The 20,104-nt window shown below is 34.8% G+C and overlaps 1 protein-coding gene across 1 annotated transcript in view; it reads right to left on the reverse strand.

Annotated features, from left to right (window-relative positions):
- AKAP6 (A-kinase anchoring protein 6) overlaps positions 1 to 20,104 on the reverse strand; it is a 258,767-nt gene that overhangs the window by 117,165 nt on the left and 121,498 nt on the right. Inside the window, exon 8 of the mRNA XM_064713383.1 lies at positions 18,768 to 18,934. Within this exon, the coding sequence (XP_064569453.1) occupies positions 18,768 to 18,934 (167 nt within the window). The remainder of the gene's footprint in view (positions 1 to 18,767; positions 18,935 to 20,104) is intronic.

Raw genomic sequence — 20,104 nt, forward strand, 5'->3', positions numbered from 1 at the left:
ATCATGCTGCCATCCCTTTGCCTCTGATTCCCTAACTATAAAACAGAACTACATCTTACTTCCTATTCACTTGTTTCTGGTACACATACTACTAATACAGGTTTCCCACACCATAAATTTTCTCATAGCTTACATGTGTGCTCTGAATAGGGACTAGAAGAGATGAAATTGCAGGTGCAAGCCTGCAGTGCAGCTGTGATTTTTCTACATATGTCTGATCAGCACAATTTAAAACTTTGGTTTACAAATGTAACATGTGATGGCAAGATTAGTTCACAATCCCTACAAATCAAAGTCACAAATTGGAACCAGATACCATGTGACACTAAGCTATTTCAATTACAGTTAAAAATCAATACTTGTGGTCATTTGACTTTTCTGACAATATTGCTCACATAGCACACGTGAGCCTAACAGTGCAATTCATATGAGAGTTGTCAAAAGATGACTCACTTATTCATTTAGTCAATGATTTTTAAAGGTGGGTTTTTTCCAGTCTTTTGGGGATAATATTAGTGCTCTTATAAGGAAGGAACTCTACTCAAGCTGATCTTTCACAAAATTCTCAAAATAAACTAGACTGTATGAAAATTTGCCTTAGTTTCACTGCACGCATTAAACCCAGAAAACATGAAATGCACCATATGCCATGGTACTACCACAGGAAGGGCATTATTACTCATTCCAGACTGCTCATACAGCCCCTATCTCTACCTCCTCTGGAAAAAGTTTCGGAGAAGAGCCGAGCTTTTCCAGGAGAGCCCTGATGGCAGCATCAGTTTGCACCAGGGAAATAAGTTTTAGGTCTGCCTAGCCTGTTCACCCCGGCTGTGTTTATATAACTGACTTCTCCAGATACATCTTCAGTATCATTCATAACTGCATCATTTGATGGCATCAGGCATGTTCACCATTGTTTTACCACCTCTGAAAAACAGCACCCATTCATGACAGGTAATGCAGAGCAGCTCTGATTCCATCAAGCTTAGAGCCCTCTTTCTTGGGCTTAGATAGGCTGGTCATTAACCAAGAAAAGATGGCAACCTTATTTTTTGACCCACTATTTTGATCTATATTGCTTCTATTCTTAATATTTTTATCATTGCTTTTTCAATTTTTAATCACATTCGGCCTGCTTCAGACACCTTCCTCCTCCACAAATTCTTTACTCCAGACTGCTGTTCCAAGAGGCAAATGAGAAAGAACTGTAAATATTCAAACTTGTGTTCAGACCCTAATTTTTAGCTACTACAACACACACATGGAGTGTCTACACCTTCTATTGTTGTTTTTCCCCATTTCTCCAAACTCTTACCACCAACAATTTTTTTTATCCTTAACCATGGTGTTTCTACAGACATCACAATTCTGGCAGCCTTTGAGAACTTTCTTAGTTCTACTTATGTTAATCTTTAATAAGATCATAACATAGATAATGCATGTGCTAATACTTCAGTGATTAGTACTATAAAGTATTTTTGCTTTTATCTGGCCAGTGCTCCACCTCTCTCCCTACCTACTCATCTCTTTATCTTCTATTAAGGTCTCCTTCAGAGGAGAACCCTGTGGATGAAACATCCCAAAGATATTAACTGTTACTGACATTGAAGTTACTCAAGACAGAGCAAAAACTAAAAGCAACTGTCTTAACAGAAGAATCTCATAGAAATACATTTTTAAACATGCATATTACTATGGGATGTAAGAAGAAGATACATTACACAATGAGGAGAATTTAAAGCATCAACAAAAGGAGTAGGAGAGAAAGAGCACAGCTCCTTAAGTAAACATTTATTTACTAGCAAGTTAAAAGCAGGAGTTCATTCCTTGTACAATCAAGGAATATTTCCACATATTCACCAAAGGAAAAGAAACTTTGTCCTAATAAAGAGGTTGGCCAGAGAGTTTTGTCTACTAAAGAAAATAGGAGTTTTAAAGACCAAAGTATTAAAACACCCAAGACCTTAGAGGATAACTCTTCCTTTCTTGTGTGTTTGACATGGAATTTATCTTGACCTTCATTTATTATTAGTTTTATACTCTGATTAAAGTTTGACAGAACAAGCCCATACAATGTGAAATATAACAGCAAATTGATGGTGATCTTCAAATACATCAGAGCTTGCCACACAGGATAAAGTAACAATTCTCTCTGTCTTCTGGGGATAGGACAAGAACAACTGTGTATAAACTGCTGTAGGGTAAATTTAGTCAAGAGAATAGGAAAAAGCTTTCAAATTTGCTAAGTACTGGCAGAAATTGTTTTGGATGTCACGGAATATCCACCACTGTCTGATTGTGAGAAAGCAGAGAAACAGCAGAAACAGTTCAGATACTTAACTTTTGTGCATAGGGCAGGGCAGAGAACTAAATGACATTACAGAATGTCTATTAATAATTTCTTCTATGATTTTTTGTAAACGCCATGTACCTATGAATTAGAACCACAAAGACTTGCACATCACTTTGTAGAACCTATCTTCTGCCAGTTACAAGACTAATACATTATACTTCTTCACCAGGTAGCCCCAGGAAAATGCTCTATAATACTGAAGTAGTTCTTTGCACGGAAATATGCACACATTACTTTCCAATTTTTCAAGAGGAGTCAGCAGCTCAGTAGATCTCATTGTTATATTGTGTTATGATGAATGATGTTTTCATAATGATGTGACATGTCTAAATGACACAAACCTGGCTTCCCACCAGAAATTTAAAGACCCTTACTTTTTTTTAAAAGAGAAAAACAGCCATAATCAGTTCTTATGGTAAATTTCTCTGTAAGAAAACAGCAGTAGAGCAATTTAATACAAAGTATTCACCAAGTCTGTAATTACTATAAAACAAGTTCAAAGGATTTTAGAAGCAGACGATGCTTTCATAGAATGGTACATAACTTCATAATTTGAAACTACAGAAATGTAGAGTCAACAATGGAACTGAAAGTTTAATGTTTTCATGAAACTTTTGCAAACATGCAGAACATTTCAAAAACCCAGACCTTCTTTTTCCTCTAGTAAGGTCAATCGGCACTTTTCCTCACTGCAAATCAAAACCTTTCAGGTAAGAATGCAATAAATAATTACTGTTTGATATAATTTGGTTAATCTGATGTGTTAAAGCAGCACAAAATCTTTTGGATAGCATGTCCTTGTTTGTTACAAATGCCTTAACCTGAGATTCTTTCCTCCTTGCAACTTCATACGACTGCTAGATCTCTCTCAATGTCATAGGTTTTCATAAATACAATATAGCTTTTGGCTCTGAAACAGTACCTTGAAAAGTTGCCATGACAGCATTGAGGATTCTGTTCAGCTTGCAATCCTCAGCAGGCTATGCTGCTCCTTTCTTACCCAAGTCTCTTAGCACCTGCCCAGACATGCACTTGGCAATGTGATTAACTCCTAACATACATCAGCCATGTTTTTGCTTATCATTCCTCCATGTGAGTGAAGCACTGTTTAGTATTTTGCTCTGGTAGCATGCTGGGTTTGATTTCTTATTTTACAGCATGTTACTGTATCCTCAGGTTTGAAAGGCAAGGACAGAAAACTCTTTTGCAAGAGTAGGAGGTGGTATGACAAGTGATACTTCTCTGCATTGCTAAGAAGCAATTTTCCAGTCTCACATCTCTTCTCTAGTGCTTCAGCCCTTTAGACTTAACTCAGTAGCCTATTCCTGAAATATCCTAGAGAGAAATACAACAAAAAAAAGTTGGACCAGGAGGAATACTCAGTACTAGTTCAGCATTTCCATGTAGTAGCCGCTGTTTCAGGTTCCTGGGAGCCCCTGCCAAACCCTGACTCTGGTTCTTGTAGTGTCTGGAAGGACAAGAGTAGTACTGTCCTTACATACCTTCAGTGTGAGATTCTCTGTACAGCAAGCACTGAACTTAGTATGGAACTATAAATTTCAGAATGAAATCAGTGCTGCTGCCACCATGCATCAGATTTATAAACCAGATCATTTTAGTCACCAAAGGACAGCTTTAACTTAGCAGGTGTTTTGAGATTGTACGCAACTATTTTTATGAAAAGAAGTTCTTTTTGATTATTCAGAAAATATACTGTCTACATTTGCTATGGGTCAAGATGGGATCTTTTCCTGAATCAGTCACCCAGCCCTAATTCTAATAGAATACCTCTGAATAGTTTTATACTAATAACTGCTCTGTAGAGACTTCTGAAATTATAATATATTAAAGACTCATCAGCCTATCAGAAGAACATGTAATTTTATGTTCATTACTTCTTGGTTCCTGACTATAGAATTTGGATGGTTGCACCTCAATTAAAAGTTGAATCAAAGTTAATATAATTTAAATAAAAACTTCAATAAAAAGTTAAAGTTCTGTTCTTAATAACATTAATACCCTTTAATGACCGCTACGGTCATTACCACTAGATAACTGACCTTCTTGAACCTCTCTTCACATAGAAACCTTTCTCCCAACACAGGCAATTATTTAGCAGTAATGAGTGCTCTGTAAGAGATTATTGTTTAACCAAGTACCTTGACACACTGCTTTTTCCCCGTTATCTCTATTCTTCAACAAATGGTACATTTTTTTCTATTGTAGGCTTTTCAGTTCTGAGTATAGAAGCCTGTGGTCTTATTCTTTCCAATGCAAAAGTTCACAATATAATTGGCAAAACTTCAGAAATAATTAAAATCTTGAAAATTAGGGTGCTATGAAATAATGTTTGTGAGCTGCAACTGTGGTAAAGCAGAGCAGTTCTGAAGGCAGGTTTGAGATGCCAAGGGATAATGAGGAACAAAACCGAGAAATATTGTTGGGGATGAAAAGATACAATTCTTTAATGGCATGTGGAAAAAGAAATAAAAAGAAGAAGTAATTATAATAAGACAGAAATATTTGGGAGCATAATGGAAGCCAAAGGAAAAAAGTGAATGGAAGAACAAATAAGAGCAAGGAAAACAGGCAAGACAAAATAAATTTGGGGGCACAGAATTAAGTTCCATAAAGAAAGAAGTATTTTTGGCAGAGTCCTGGAAGCATTAAATGTTAAAGTATGTTACTGTAGAAGTGTGAATTACTGGTACAATGAGCTCAACACAAGCCTGGAAGACAAAACTGCTGAATTCTAATTCCAGCTGGCCTAACAACTCACACTGTAGTTGTGGGGAAGGCTCTACCCCCTCTGCGCCTTGGTTCCTTTCTCTGTGAAAATTACCTTTTTTCAAAAGGCACTATGATGTTTACATATGCTGTGCTTCAAAAATACTAAGCATTAATAGGTACTAATGCCATTAAGCATGTCTTCTTCTTCAGTTTTTAATGTAAGATTCATGGAACATGTTCCAATTCAAATTCTCAGGCTGAAATATCTCAAGCATTTTGCGCAAATTCACTTAGAAATATCTTATTTCTTTTTCCTAAAACAAATCTTGCCTAACCAATTTAAGAGAGTGAGGATCTTCTAATTGGTTTATTTTGAATATTCTGACACTCTTGCACCTCTTCACATGAATAGTGTTATGGTCAGATTGTGGAATAAAGCCTGAAGAATCCAGTAGAAATATCAGTGTGCTATATTTAGAGGTAAGATAGAAAATGTCAGCTGGTTAAAGACTGCATGGCACAATTGTACATTACTTCCTCGATTTTGGTCCAAAACACCAGAAAAAAGGTAAGTCCATATAATGCCTTAAGAGTATGCCAAAAAGAATAGCCGAGTGAGGCCTTTCCTCATTTAAAAGCAATAAACGTATTTTAATGTCCTGGATGAATTCCCATCTGCTCTCTGTCCTTAGAAAAAAGGCCTCTAAAACCGAAAGGTGGGGGAACCTTTTTCCTATTGCCAACACTGTGCTATTTAAAAGAAAACAGGAAAAATTTCTCAAAATTATTTTTTCACATTATTATTCCATCTCCTAAAGCCTCACCTTTTTTCATAGTATGTGTTAAATTGACTGAGGTTCCTCTAATAAGGGGACAACAGAGAACAACACGGAGAGGGCTTCTAAAGGAAACTGCTTTTGACTTGCCTTCTATCTTAAACGACTTAAGCTAGGTTTTTTATTAATGACAATACCACAGGAAAGTATAATATTCTATTCAGTTCTGGAAAACACTACAGATAGGACTGCAGTGTATAGAGCCTTGTCAGCTAGACAGTTTACTACAATGGAGGAAAATGGAGCAAGAAGGATTTTTTTTATTTGTATAAAATATATTGTTCTTCCAGGCTGTAGTGAAATAGTTTCTATTTAATTGCAGAGAAATCCTAAGAAGGTTACAGCAGTGAAACATTAAAATTCTAAGGGCAACTAATAACATTAAAACTTTATAGCCCCAGATAGAATAATTTAGACAAAAACAACATGAACATATGTTTTGTGTAATAATAACAAACATTTATAGCTGTCAAGAGAGAAAAACACAGGTTTATGCACACCTTAATGGCGTGCATGGGTGAGCATGAGTATATTTAAAACATAATATATTACAAAATTGACAGCAGGCATGACTCTTCTGGGTACTATGTTAAATCAATGAATAAATTACCAAAAGTGTGTTGTGGCTGTTTGGATGTGTAATTGAGCTTAACGTATGTAGTGTTATTTCAAAAGAAACTGTTCAAGGAGTTTCTAGACCAATCCACTATGCATCTTTACTAAGCTGTTTACAAATAACAATAAATGAAACTGTCTCACAGTAGGAAGGAAGTTTAGTTATATGCATTACATAAATGGGAGAAAAGTTAATTTTAATATTTTTTCGGGAATTAAAACCAAACTTATTATAATATTGCTAGGATTCACTGAATTGGAAATCAACATTTTTCATGTTTAATTATAGATTTATTTTAATTAGCTGATACTCTACAAACAAAAGCCTTTGTAGCTATACATGTCAGGAATAAGTCTACTGAGATAAATATGGATGCTTCTTACAGTACCTATACTGAAGAGTAAGAATCAATGCCCAAATAAATGAACCTGCAAAAAGATGAACTTAAATTTATTCTGTTTATTTACTTAATACGTTTCCCGTCCAATGTCTAATCTAAAAGCATTTAATTATGATAGAAAAGTATGAACTTTTAAATCTTATTGTTCTTGACTAATTAATATCAAAAAAACCACAGATTTGCAAACTAACCCATTAATTGCCATATTTAGAAAAAATTGAGCACATACATCTGGCTCTTGTTTCAGGGCTGCTTCATCTCACTACACACAGAATTTTTAAAAGATAAATTTACCCTGTTTGTTGCATCTATCTTTACATTTTGCAGTTCTAGTAGTACTTGGTTGTTATGCAATGCTCTAACTGCTTGCCCCTCAAATCTAAGACAGGAAGGACAGACTGTACAAAGTAATACAAGTACTCAATAACCTTGTTGTCTCCAGGAAAATTTACCAAATCAACAGCAAGGACAGAAAAGACAAGCTGGCCTGACCTCAGTCACCTTCTTGTCGCCTTCCTCCAAACTGAAATGATAATCCTTGAATGTACGCAGTCATAAATGCACCATTCTAAAATTCTGTTGTACATCACAGCTTTAAGTCAAAGTATTTCAGAACACATGGTGCTGAGCCCTTAATCAGATCTGAACTTTTTCTTCTGCAATTTTCTTTCTCTTTCCTCAAGACTTTTTCATTTTGTAAGGGATGATGTAGACTGTCAGCATCAACCACACTTGTGATTTTCTTAAGGCTCATAAACTCAAGGATTAAGGCATTCTGTGCTAAATGCCTGTCTCCTTTCTCTGACAGGACTGCAAAGAGGCAAAATAGGATGAAGAAATGAAGTGTACACGCCCAGATGAGCTATTCTTTCTCTCTGGTGTGAGGATGGTTCATAAAGCATGCTATGGGGCGATTATAAAAGAATATGGCGTACCACCTGTCTGTGGTCAGAAAACCCATTTTGCATTTAAAGCCATCTTAAGTTAGCTGTAATTAATATTTACAGCTGCCCATGAGATATGGCAAAGTACACTACTACAACACATTTTTTTGTTGCAGTTACTTCCAGGTGTTTAAGGAACAAGTTTAAATTGCTAAATGTGATGCAGTCCCCATCCTATCTCCCGCATTAGTTGCATTACTTTGGGTAAGTATAATTATCAATAAATTAGCATCTTAAAGCATCTGAGATACTTCAAGAAAGGCTTAATTAAAAATCCAGGCAAAATATTAAAACAAACAAAAAAAAAACAGGAAAAAAAAAGGTATTACCCAAAAGTTACTAGATCTGACATACAAATGTACAAATGCTTTTAGCGTAAGCATCTTGCAGGCTTTTTAATGTTAGTCTATATTTTTACCAAATGCTCTACTGATTTTCTTTTTTTTACACAATGTAAATACAAATAAAGAAGTCAGGTCACACATATATTCTCAGCACCATATTCTGTTGTCTTCTAATAGATTGGCTTAAAAAACTAGCAAAATTTGTAATATCACTTTGCATTTAAAGCTGAAGTGTAGTCAAGTATACTATGCCACAAGACATTTAAGAATAAGTCAGTTTGAAAATTCAGTATTTTCCAAGTAGATTTTACCTTCACACATTATTTTTTCTCTTTTGTGACCACCCTAGTGAAGAATAGATGCTTAAAGTACACAGCTAAGACAATAACTGAAAGATACTACAAGTTAAATAATTTCTAGATGTTCTGAAAGACTAAAATAAGAAGTGAATTGGAAAAAAGAAAGGTAAATGCCACCAAACTATGCTGAGTATAGAAGTAATTAAAATAATTCTAAAAGAATAAAAACATGAAGAAGATAAAATTTATCTTTATCTCATAGTATCTTTGTTCACATCAATGTTTCTTTTGTTCTTTATTACACATTTAATCACTCTTGGACATCAACCATAACAGCAAAAATTCAAATACCTAACTGATAATTAAGCACAGTAATATTTATAAGAAGTTAGTTTATTCTGTAGATAGGAGCATTAATTTAATGCACAAATACAATGAAAGTAAAATTTCTTTTTAAAGATCAGTGGATTGCCATGCCAGTCACTCTTTAATGGAATAAAGCAGTAATTTTTGTTTTCACACCAGTAATATAAGTTTAATAAAATGGCAAAGTTAGAATGCTATTAACAGAAGCAACAATCTTTAGAGATGACAATTGACAACAGCATCCCTATTGAGCTGTCCTATTTAAAGTACAAGATTTCTATGAGACTATATCAAAAGAGAAAAATTAGATTTTCAAACATAATTTTTTTCAAAAGCAAAACATGGTGGAACAGTCTGGAACAAGAAGAAAAGAAAAAAGCATCTCAGTACAAAAGGCAATCTTAGTTTAAGCCACTAAATCCTGCATTACCAGAGGTAATTAGGATGAGAGGCACGAGTTGATACTGCACTGCTATTACCAGAGCTAAAAAAAAAATGGACTGGTGGAGATAGAAGATAACCTTATAAGTCCAACACCTAGATCTTATGCCACATCATGTGATCAAGCCAAAATATTTATCATTGTGATGGCACGTAAACAACACATGGGTAGAAGACACATGCAAGCTTTCCCATTCGATCTGGCCAGCACCGCATTTGTCAGGAGTCAGACACGATCCCTGCCAGACCTGCCATCCCCTGCACAGCCAGCAGTGAGCTCTGGGACACAGTCTCCCCACACACTCCTGTCCTATATTTCACTTGTGACCCTGCTGAAATCCTCAACTGCTTTGAGGAGCAACAGATGGCATGGAGGGAGAGGGAGCAGGAATAAGATATGAGAAACTGAACTGAAAAGATCTGAATTTCAATTAATCTGCTTTGTTAAGTGATCACGGTCTTTAAATTCAACCACAAACTTGTTTTACTAAAGCATTTTTAGTCAGCCAAGATTCCTTACTTTCACTTACTTATTAATTTATTTTAGTGTATTCCATCAACTTCTGAACTCAAACTAAAAAATATTTTTTTTAAAAAGCTCTCTTTCTGCTGTGCTTTAAAACCTTGAATGAGCTCATGGGATTCTAAATCCTTATAGAGAAGTAGAAAAGTAATAGCTCTGACAGGCTATCCCAGAAATTTCTGCTTTAGACTGGAAGACATTGACTTTTCAGTAAAATAAATCTGTATTTGTGTCTGCATGTTACTAAAAGTTATTAAATGTGTATTTTTCTAGAATCTGATAAGCACACGAAACAATGGGCAGATATGAATAGGTGAAAGTTTCCACCAATATTCAATTCTGAAAATAATGTTCTATAAAAAATAAAAGAACAAAAATGCAACAATATAATTGTGTAGAGAGAGCAGAATGGACAGATACAGGCAAAATAGGAAATCAATGTCCTTGAGCGGTTAATACTTCGTTTATGCCACTTAAGGAAAATGTGTTCATATGAACACATACTCAATGCCCTTCTGGTTTTATATTTTCAAACACAGGCCAAACCCAAATGGGATTTTTGCATAAATAAAACTTGTCAGAGTTGGTCCACTTACACAGGGGAAGTAACAACAGCTTAACATACTTTCAGAATTCCAGGTAATAATGTTCAAATTCAAATAGCATTATGATAAAATAAGCCCCTTGGGCGTATGCTGGTTTAAATATCTGTTCTCATCAAGTTCTTAGTCTGCACTTGTTCTCAGAGGAGAGATTTAGATTTAAAATATCTTTCAAACTGAACTTGATCTATGTTTTAATAGAAAGTAGCCCTTCTCATTCCTGAAGTAAAAAGTCATAATTTCTTTGCTAACTATATAAGCATAACTGCTTCTACTAACAGAGATAGATGTTAACAAGGCAATAGCTGCTAAAAGTCATCAATATAAAATATTTAGAATCACCAAAGTGTAAAAATTGTAGAAGCATATTGTAAGTACCACAGACACCTCAAAGTACTTGTTCACATCTTCAATTAAAATATGACTTTTGATATTTTTGCAGTAAATTTTATAATATGCTGGTCTAAAAAGCACATATGCTTCATAACAGGATTGAATATTTTGCTTAATAGTAGATACAATTCAGCTGCAAAAAAATATGATTTTTTAAAGTGTGGCTCTCTCAATTTTAAACCTGGTAGTGAGTTAAATAGCTCACAAATAAAATTACTGTCAGATTCAATTAAAAAAAATGAGGACGTTCACTACGTTTTAGAAAGTTGGCTTGTTAAAAATTATTAAAATTGTTTGAGATCCTGTGAAAACAATACTGTCATATAGAATTTGCAGGAGATTAATGGATATATGAGAAAACAATCTCTCTGAGCTAAAATGGGACCCAGATTTGCTTGACCAAGACTTTAGGGACATCATTACTTGAAAAACTAGAAAAATACTTAGTTAATTTGTCATATAGAGATGTTTTACCAGGACTCATGTAACCTGAAAGATGAGGTTTAGGATGGACCTATTATTCATTTGTCTTATTGCAGTCCAAAGAATATCTGCTTAGATTCATTCATTTTTCTGGGAAGCGAGGTTCTTAATTAAACACAAAATTATTCCTCCTGCCCACTAAAAAGCACACAATTAGGAAATCAAGAGAAACAGCTTCCAATAAACAAAAGAGAATCAATCATGTGGAACCTGACAAGCCTGTTGGTCTTTTGGGGTTTTTTGGTACACCTTTGATGCTTTTGCTTCAATCATTCTGGAAAAAAAGATGACTATTTGAACAAAAGAAACATTTTCCAAATAGAGCTCTTGTAGATATGTAACACTTAAAATCTATCAACTGAAAATTACTTCCAAAAGCAGTGGTCTAGTGTTACATTTACAAGCCCACCTGCATAATCCTGCACCTTAGCCAGGCATTATCATGCAACAAAAGTTATTATTGCAATATTTTACCCTCAAAATACTGAGTTAGATTCATCCCAGGTGGCCTCAGTAATACAGACTGTGCCTTCCAGTCAATTGGGAGCAAGGCATTTGGGGAAAACCTGCATCCTCTTTCCCTATGAAGCAGCCAACCACCACCACAATGGGCTCAAAGAGTCAAAAGAGGAGACTACCTACGACATAATTTGATTTACAGCCTTTCCTGGAAGATCTCAGCTGTGTAAATCCTTATGAACAGCCATGTGAAATGCAACACTCACCCTCTGGAAAAGGAAGAATAGTTCTGACCCCTGCTTCTCTCAGGGTGCGTTGAGTAGAGGAGTAAGCCCTTGTAAAAGAGCCAACTAAGGTTCAGTTTGCTTCTGCCTATGTTTGGCAAAAAGGCCATGGTCTAATGACACAAAAATTCATATTTTGTCAGCATGGAAATGTAAAATCCCCCAAAAATTACTAGCTCGGATAAAGCATTTTAACAAAGCAAGAACTTGTTCAGCTACAATATTCCTTTACTCAAGGATAGACATAAAATACAAGGCAGAAGAACTGTGGCAGTTTTATGAATACTATTCTGTATGAAACATCAACTTAAGATCATTTAGAAGCTTAAAGGAAACATTCTGTACATGAGAGATTACCTGATTACTTTGGCTTTGCCTGGGTTTTTGAAAGTTTGTGTTTAGTTGAAGAAAATTTTGCTTCAGAATATGAGTCACACATTATTGTCAAGGCACTGGTTTTGCCAATAAAAAGCCCTGTACCAGAAAGGTACTAAGCAGTACTAAAACTCTGTTTTCTTTCTATCTGTACTAAAATTATCACACAAAATATTTCAGCTTATTCTGAGCGTGAGACAGTACTAGTCAACAAAGCTTTTCTACTCAGTTGCCACAGTCACATCTTTTATATCCTTCAGTAGATCCCTTTCTTCTTGTTTCTTCAACAAAGACTTGCTATAAATCAGTCCTATTCAATAATACATATTCAGACTCTCCTTTTAGCAATGCTATTTTCTCCTTCTAAACTTATTTTAAACCATCTTCCTCTTTCCTTTTACTCTTCCACTCTAAAACGGTGTGAAGAATTATGGTGTTATCTCTCAAATCCTTTTTGAAGATACTTTTAGTTACAATGATAGCTAGCTCTGTGCACAGTCTAAATAATGTCTGTAACATTTAAATTACATAACTTATACAGCAAGGTATTAAAAACTAGAAAACTAGAAGGAACTTGAAGTATCCAACTGTGCTAAAAGACACAAACTTTACTTCCTCTTGCTTCCTTTTTATGTTCTTTTCATTGTTACATCAACATAGCTGTTTTGATTAGCTTGGAAATTCTTAATGAATGTTTTCAATCCTGTATTTGGATAACAATTAATATCAAAAGAACTCAGTCATGTTTCACATACTCCAGTAAAAGCACTAAAAGACAGGCTTATTCTTCACAAAACCAAAATTATGTCTGTTGATTTATAGAAGGATTTTGTAAATACCACTACCCTTTTCATCTCGTTGGCCAACTCATACATGGTTCGAAACCCCACCAAAGAAGCTGACAGATCAAGACTACTGTAATGTCATATAATTAAATACCTAAAGCCAAGCAAAACTGTAACTGCAATTAATTTTTCCTATTACAGCAGAATTAACAGCATCATTTGTACTTATGACTGAGATGACAGTATCTTTATTCTAGACTTTCAAAGTTTCCAAAGATTCAGAATTGAAATGTCACATGAATGCTTTTAAACTGTTCCGCTGTTAGGCACAATAGTATTTATGTACAGACAGCATTTTAAATATTCAACAATATGAGACTATGCCTCAACGGCAACATATCAGAGGCTTTTGCTCTAATTAAAGGAAAGCACTTCCCTTACCATCTTTCAAGTAGTGAACAGTGAACTGTGGGCTTGCTGCAATACTCTTCAGCACAGAAATATGTTGCAGGATATTATAAAGCATTGTTTTCACCAGTGAAAGGTAACAACTATTTAACTGTGCCCAAGACTATCCAGTTGTTCTGAACAGAAGAGACTAACACATTCAGCTGAAACTGCAAAGAATTAAGGTGGCAGATGGTAATTACTGATACTGGAAGTAAGCCTGGGTAAAGGTGGTTAGAACTTCAGTTTAATGTCTCATCTATGAGGTGTTGCACTCATGAAATAAAACTCTCTCCTATTTAGATGGGAATGTGGCCCATTATGGACACATTAGAGGAAAAAATTACTTCTTCTAAAGCACAAATACCAACTTTTCTTGTACATTTCTTTTCCAAAAGAAAAGACTTGATTAAGTCATGAGACAATAGACCAGAATGGCATGTGTATCACCAGATGAAAAGCCCTTTCCATATGTCTGTACATCAGAGATGAAAGTCTTATTTCCATTTCATTATTTTTTCAAATTCATAGTGAATAAGTAATGGCTATTTATTTGACATTTTATTCTACAGTATTATGAACATGAGACACAGGATTTAATCCACAAGCCTGATCCTGAGGTCTTCCACATAGAAAAATAGAGAGAGACTGTATGTTAAATAAACAAATTCAGTTTGAGATGTAAAGTTTTAAAATTCTGCTCCAATCTAACTCCAGCACGCTAAGTAAAATGATCTTCCCAGCATTTGTTATTCCTGCCTTCCACCAGAAGCAAGTGAAGGAGAAGAGAATGAAGGCCAGTTACACGTGCCATGTGACAACTTCAAAGCACTACCCATTACAATAATATATGCAATACTCCAATTGCATATATTGGTCACCAGTTTTGAAAGCGGTTATGTAAGTCAAAATATTAGATTTTGAAATCATAGTCTCTGTTATCTGTTGATAATATTTAAATATGTGTCAGTAATAAACTTTCCCTGTTTTAAAACAATGACAGACATCAGAAAAAAATACTGGTATGTGGCTTTTAATATTATAGCCCATGCACCACACTCATGAAATACAGAACTGATAAAAGACACTGAGGAAAAGAAAATTATCTACCCACGAGTATGATATTTCTCTGCATTAATCACAAAGATGCCAAACCACTTCATTTGTATATTCCTTTGACATAAAAGTATTAATCTAAATGTGGCAGTCATAGCAGCCTGATTAGGTGGCCAGGACAAGTTACAAGTCTGAAGTAAAAAAGAAAAGACTGCTACCATTCTCTAAACTTTGCTCTGCCTTGCTGCCCATTTCACAAATTCATCTTTGTATGAAATGACTGAGCAGGATATAATTGTTCTGAGCTGTGGTGTTTAGTCCACCCACTAGGTCTGAGACCAGTGTCACTATAAAGCTGTTTGTGAAGCAGCATTCCCAGAATCCCAAGCAGTGATCGATACTAAACAGCTTCACCAAGTTTTCAATTTTTAAATGAAAATCACTTTTCTGTGTACTGAAGACTGTTCGTTTAGAATGATTGTAAAAGCTGTAAAATTATATGCAACTAAGTGGGAAATTATCCCGGAAGTGTGTGATGCTTAATTACATATCAAGAGGAAATTACACGGGTTTTCTTTTTCCCTTTATACAAAGGTTTGTTAAACCACTTCAAATTCTGTTCCTGAGCCACCCACTATTTCTGTGACTTTCAGTTTATTTTGTTAAATGTCGTTTTTTACCTCTTCGTCCAAAGAGGATACTCTTCAAATCCTGACTGCTTCTATCATTAACCCACTGGCAAGTCCCTTTAACAGTTAAGACTTCCTTCCCAAGACTGTTTTTTACCTAGAACAACTGACTCAGATTTCCATGTTCTGTGTATTAAGTCAAGTGTCTTAACCAGTTACATACTTAGTTTTCTGAAGCTGGAATGGGAAACAAGAAGTGTTTTTCAGTAATAATAATAATATATATATACATATACATATATATATATATATTTGCAGAGTATACCATTATTCTTTTGACCTACCAGCCTGTAAGTTCTGATGTTACATTCTGAACTGTTACCAAAACAGTCCACAAAGCTTAATTCAAACATTTACTTGCAGAACAAAGATATCCAGATCTCAAAATCATAGTAATGAACTAACTGTAGAAATGCATGCTGGGAACAGTACTTGCAATTGACACTAAGAATATTATTCCATACAATGTTCAGTGAAGAAGAATGTGTACAATGAGAAAATGCTATTAAGACTTGTATGCTTTTAAAGGACATCAGTTACAAGACAAATTTGCAGGTTCTTCAGAAAGCAGTGAACTTTTCCAACAAACTATGAATTAAATAGATCAGGGTAATATTCGGGTATTTACACTCACAGCCACTAGATATGAAAGTAAATCGTGCTGTTTTTCAATACTCTGTACTGTTTATTTAAAGCAATACTGTTCCAGTAGTCTTTTTGTAATGGAAAAGTGACCCGATTTAAGAGATCACTTAGAAAACAAGTGGTCTCAGACATCTTCAGAAAGTGAAAAAATGAAAAATACACACACATATTAAACCATTCCTCTTATATTCCAGACATTTTAGAATATTATTGTGATTTCCATCAAAAGAAAACATACACTGCAGCTAAGTCTCTCAAGATTCAGAATGTGCATTTTACATCTCATGTACTACTCATATTGTTAGATCAGCACTTGTTGAACTGCGTCATTTTTAAAGGCATTTGTCAATGGAGCAAGAAGGCAAAACATTATATCCTTCAATGTAAACTGAATACAGTCATCAATTCTTCATTTATAAAAATGACTGGAAAATATTTTTAGTAAATACTTAGAGAACTCACTGTTTTCCTAAGATTTTACAGAGGACGCAATATATTAGAAGAGATTACATATCAGAAATGTTTAAAATCAATTCTAAATCTTCTATGGCAATCACTCTAAGCCACTATGAAACTTGCATACAAAAAAAAGGAGAAAAATTTCCTAAGCAAAATCTGAATTCTTTACTACAAATGTTGACAATATATGTCTAGAGTTCAGAACGTCCCTTTCCCCCTCCCACTCTTCACTTTTCTCATTAAAGATGCCACAGCACTATGAAAACATGTTTTAAAAATTCCTAAGGGAAAAGTTTCCAAGGGTCTTTGAAATTCCTCCTTTTCCTATTTCTTTACAGATTTCTAACACCAACACTCTTCCTGTAGTTTCTCAAAAAAGGCAAAAATAAAAATACCCTCTAGGTATAATCTTTCGATTTTCTATTACACTTCTTGGGCTCTTTTTGGTTTTTGAAACAATACAAACTGAAATGTGCAGTTATAATATCAGCTGTATTTTAGTTTTAGTTAATCTTTTAGCGTGAAGAAGTAGATGGTATTCAACCGCTCTACTGCACATACTTACAAGAATCACTGAAATAACCTGCAAATACATTAAGTTTGATCTCTTTTTTTGGTCCACTTTTTTAAAAATTTATTTGTTGGCACAAACAAAAACAAATAAACAAAACCCCCAAACCAAACCAAACAAACAAAAAAAGCATTTCTTCAGTTTCCTATCTCTATTGTAAAACGCACAGAGCAAGGAGCTATCCCCTATCTGTACGGGAAATTTACTGCAATATAAACCCTGCCTCCATTTCTCCCTTTACAAGCAAATATTTTAATATAATCATTCCAAGCTAGGGATTCCACAATTTTCATCGCAAAATCCAGGATTTTTGAATTACTTGTTCCATGATAATTTTGATTAAGCTGTTAAAAGATTGGCCACATTGACTTACATGAGTAAAAACGTTCAGAGATATGGGATCATATTACTGCCAGGTAAAAACAGCTTTGGGCTAGTCTGTTTAGTTTAACAGACCCCATTAGGAAATCAAGTGTTGCTCCACCACCTACTTTGCAAAGGAAAAGCTGTATGGCCTAGGAGCACCTTCCATCATGCAAGTGATGATGGATATCAGTTCAAATTCTGTCTCCTGCATATATGTGTTTTCCTGTATTTTTGTTTCATTCTTCTCCTTGATTCTTCCTCCATCTCTAAGACCATTCTTGCTATGTAGAATTATAGTAAGAAATCACCAGAGCTTTTCATATAATCATAGCTAAGAGTCACTCAACAAACCACTCTCTTGGAAGCACTGAATACCAATGCTAATTGTCTAGCATCAGAAACAGAAAATCCACTCAGCACAACCATCTCTCTTGTTTCCAGAAAGTGAAGCCATGAATTTTTCTAAACATTTCAGCCAGATATGTGCCAAGATATTGAGTTACCGGATTGTTCTCCTGCTCGTTCTTTGCTTAAGAAACAGCTTACAATTGATGGTGATGAAAGATCATGGACCCTAAACCAGAAGTTTCTATTGTGTGCAGTATCCCTACACTGCTTACATCAATTTGAATAAATATGGCCTGTATTTAAAATGCTCATACAAATACTAGGTTTGGCAACTGGTAACTATTATAGCCCTCTTTAATAATTAATATCCACAAAATTATGACAGGTGACAATAACTTACTCTTAAAGTACTTGTATTCAACACAAGCACTATTATGGACGACTTAAACTTGGAGCAAAAAGATTTGTGCAAAGGCATATGACCTTCTTCCTACTACAATGGCCATCCCCTAATTAAGCAATGCATCTGATAGTCATTAACAGGAATGAGATAATGAATCACTTTCTCTCTTCTTTGTTAATTTGCTGTAACCAAGCGGCTAATGGATGTCAGAGCTGAGTGATTGCACTGATTATAGTGATTTATAGTTGCAACAAAACAATTTAAAAGCATTCTGATTATTCATGTTAAAGATGCTTTATGTTTTGTTTACTAAATGTTTTATGTTCCCCCTCATGCCCCTCTACACACAATAATACAGGTCTTGCTGGAAAACTTGAAAGTTCTAAGGTTTTTTTTATTGTTTCAGAGTAAGGCATTTCATTTTGTTTAGAAAAAAAAAAGTTTACCCAGTAGAAATGAAAAGCCTTAGGGTGGAAAGAAAACTTCAGTGGTGCCTAGTTCAAAAGAAGACGGAAATAAGAGGAAATAAGGCAAACTTCAAGCCACTTACCTTAGGGCTCCCAGTCCCTTCCTCATTCTCTGCAGACACATCAGTAGCCAGTATCTCTGCTTTGATGATATCCAGAGCCCTAAGAATCCAGCTGTGTTGCCGTTTGATTTGCCTCTGTAGTTCCTTCCATTGACTTGCAATCATCTGCAGCATGTCCTTCAGTCCTTCTCCAAAATGAAGGGGGAAAAATAAAAGCTGTAAACTCAACAGCATCTTTAAATATTACCCTTTATTCAAATAATTAGCAGGATATTTAAAATAATAAATGCAACAAGAGTTTTAATGTGTTTTCTCATCAACAAATCCAAGCTTTACTATTATTCATCCTGCAAAACAATGCTATAGAGACAAACACTTCTTTTAGCCATCACGTTAAATTTTGATTGAGTTTCAGTTGACAATTTCAAGAGAAAAAATCCATATAAACTGTCATTTCTCTGCAGTAGGGAACACTGCAGAGAAATCTCTCCCTCTAATATCCAGTCTTTGTCTTGAAATATTTTGTAATCCTCCAAAGACATTTTCCTTACCTCCATCTCCTTTAAATACTTCCTGTAATTTACACTTACTGTTTCCTACATCTGTGATGACATGCACTACCCTCCTTAGCTATGGCTTCTCTATCTTTTTTGGAACTATACACAGAAGTCAATAATTTTCTACAGCTTTCACCTTACACAGATATGTCTGATGCTGTGAAACAATAGAGGCACGCATATAACATGATGAGAAAACAGCACAGCAAAGAATAACTTCAACCTGGATGAAAAGCATGTTAAGTAGGCCAAAATGAAGATGGCATTCCATAGCAGTACATGCTGATTAAAACCCTATTAGCAGACAAGTCACGCAAACATCTAAAAATATAGGAGGTGGTAGGGATAAAGGGAAATCAGAATATCTCTCTTCCTCCTCTCAATTTAAGGCCTCAGAAGAAAAAGACAAGCCTAACCAAAGGAAAAAGGTATTTTTAATTTTAATCTAGTCCTCATAAATATATTTAAATCAATGTAAGAATTAGTTTAAGTGGTAAAATAAAGCTTTACCAATGCAATTACTCATGCAGAGTATGTAAATACATATATATATTTGAAATCCTAGTTCATTATCTTAATGTTATTTCCATAGCACCTACATCAAAGAATATGTCAGTGTGAAGTTTTCAGTGATGTGATTTCAATTGAAACTCAGTCGAACAGCAAGACCAAAATAAAATGAACAGACTATTTGCAGGCAGTATTTCATTTTATAAGTATCACTGCATTGTATGCAGTATATGAAACATTTATAAATCTTGAAGGTCAATCTGATAATGTAAATATTAATAATACATAAGG

This window comes from Zonotrichia leucophrys, chromosome 5, assembly GCF_028769735.1.
Source record: "Zonotrichia leucophrys gambelii isolate GWCS_2022_RI chromosome 5, RI_Zleu_2.0, whole genome shotgun sequence".
NCBI classification, from domain to species: Eukaryota; Metazoa; Chordata; class Aves; order Passeriformes; family Passerellidae; genus Zonotrichia; species Zonotrichia leucophrys.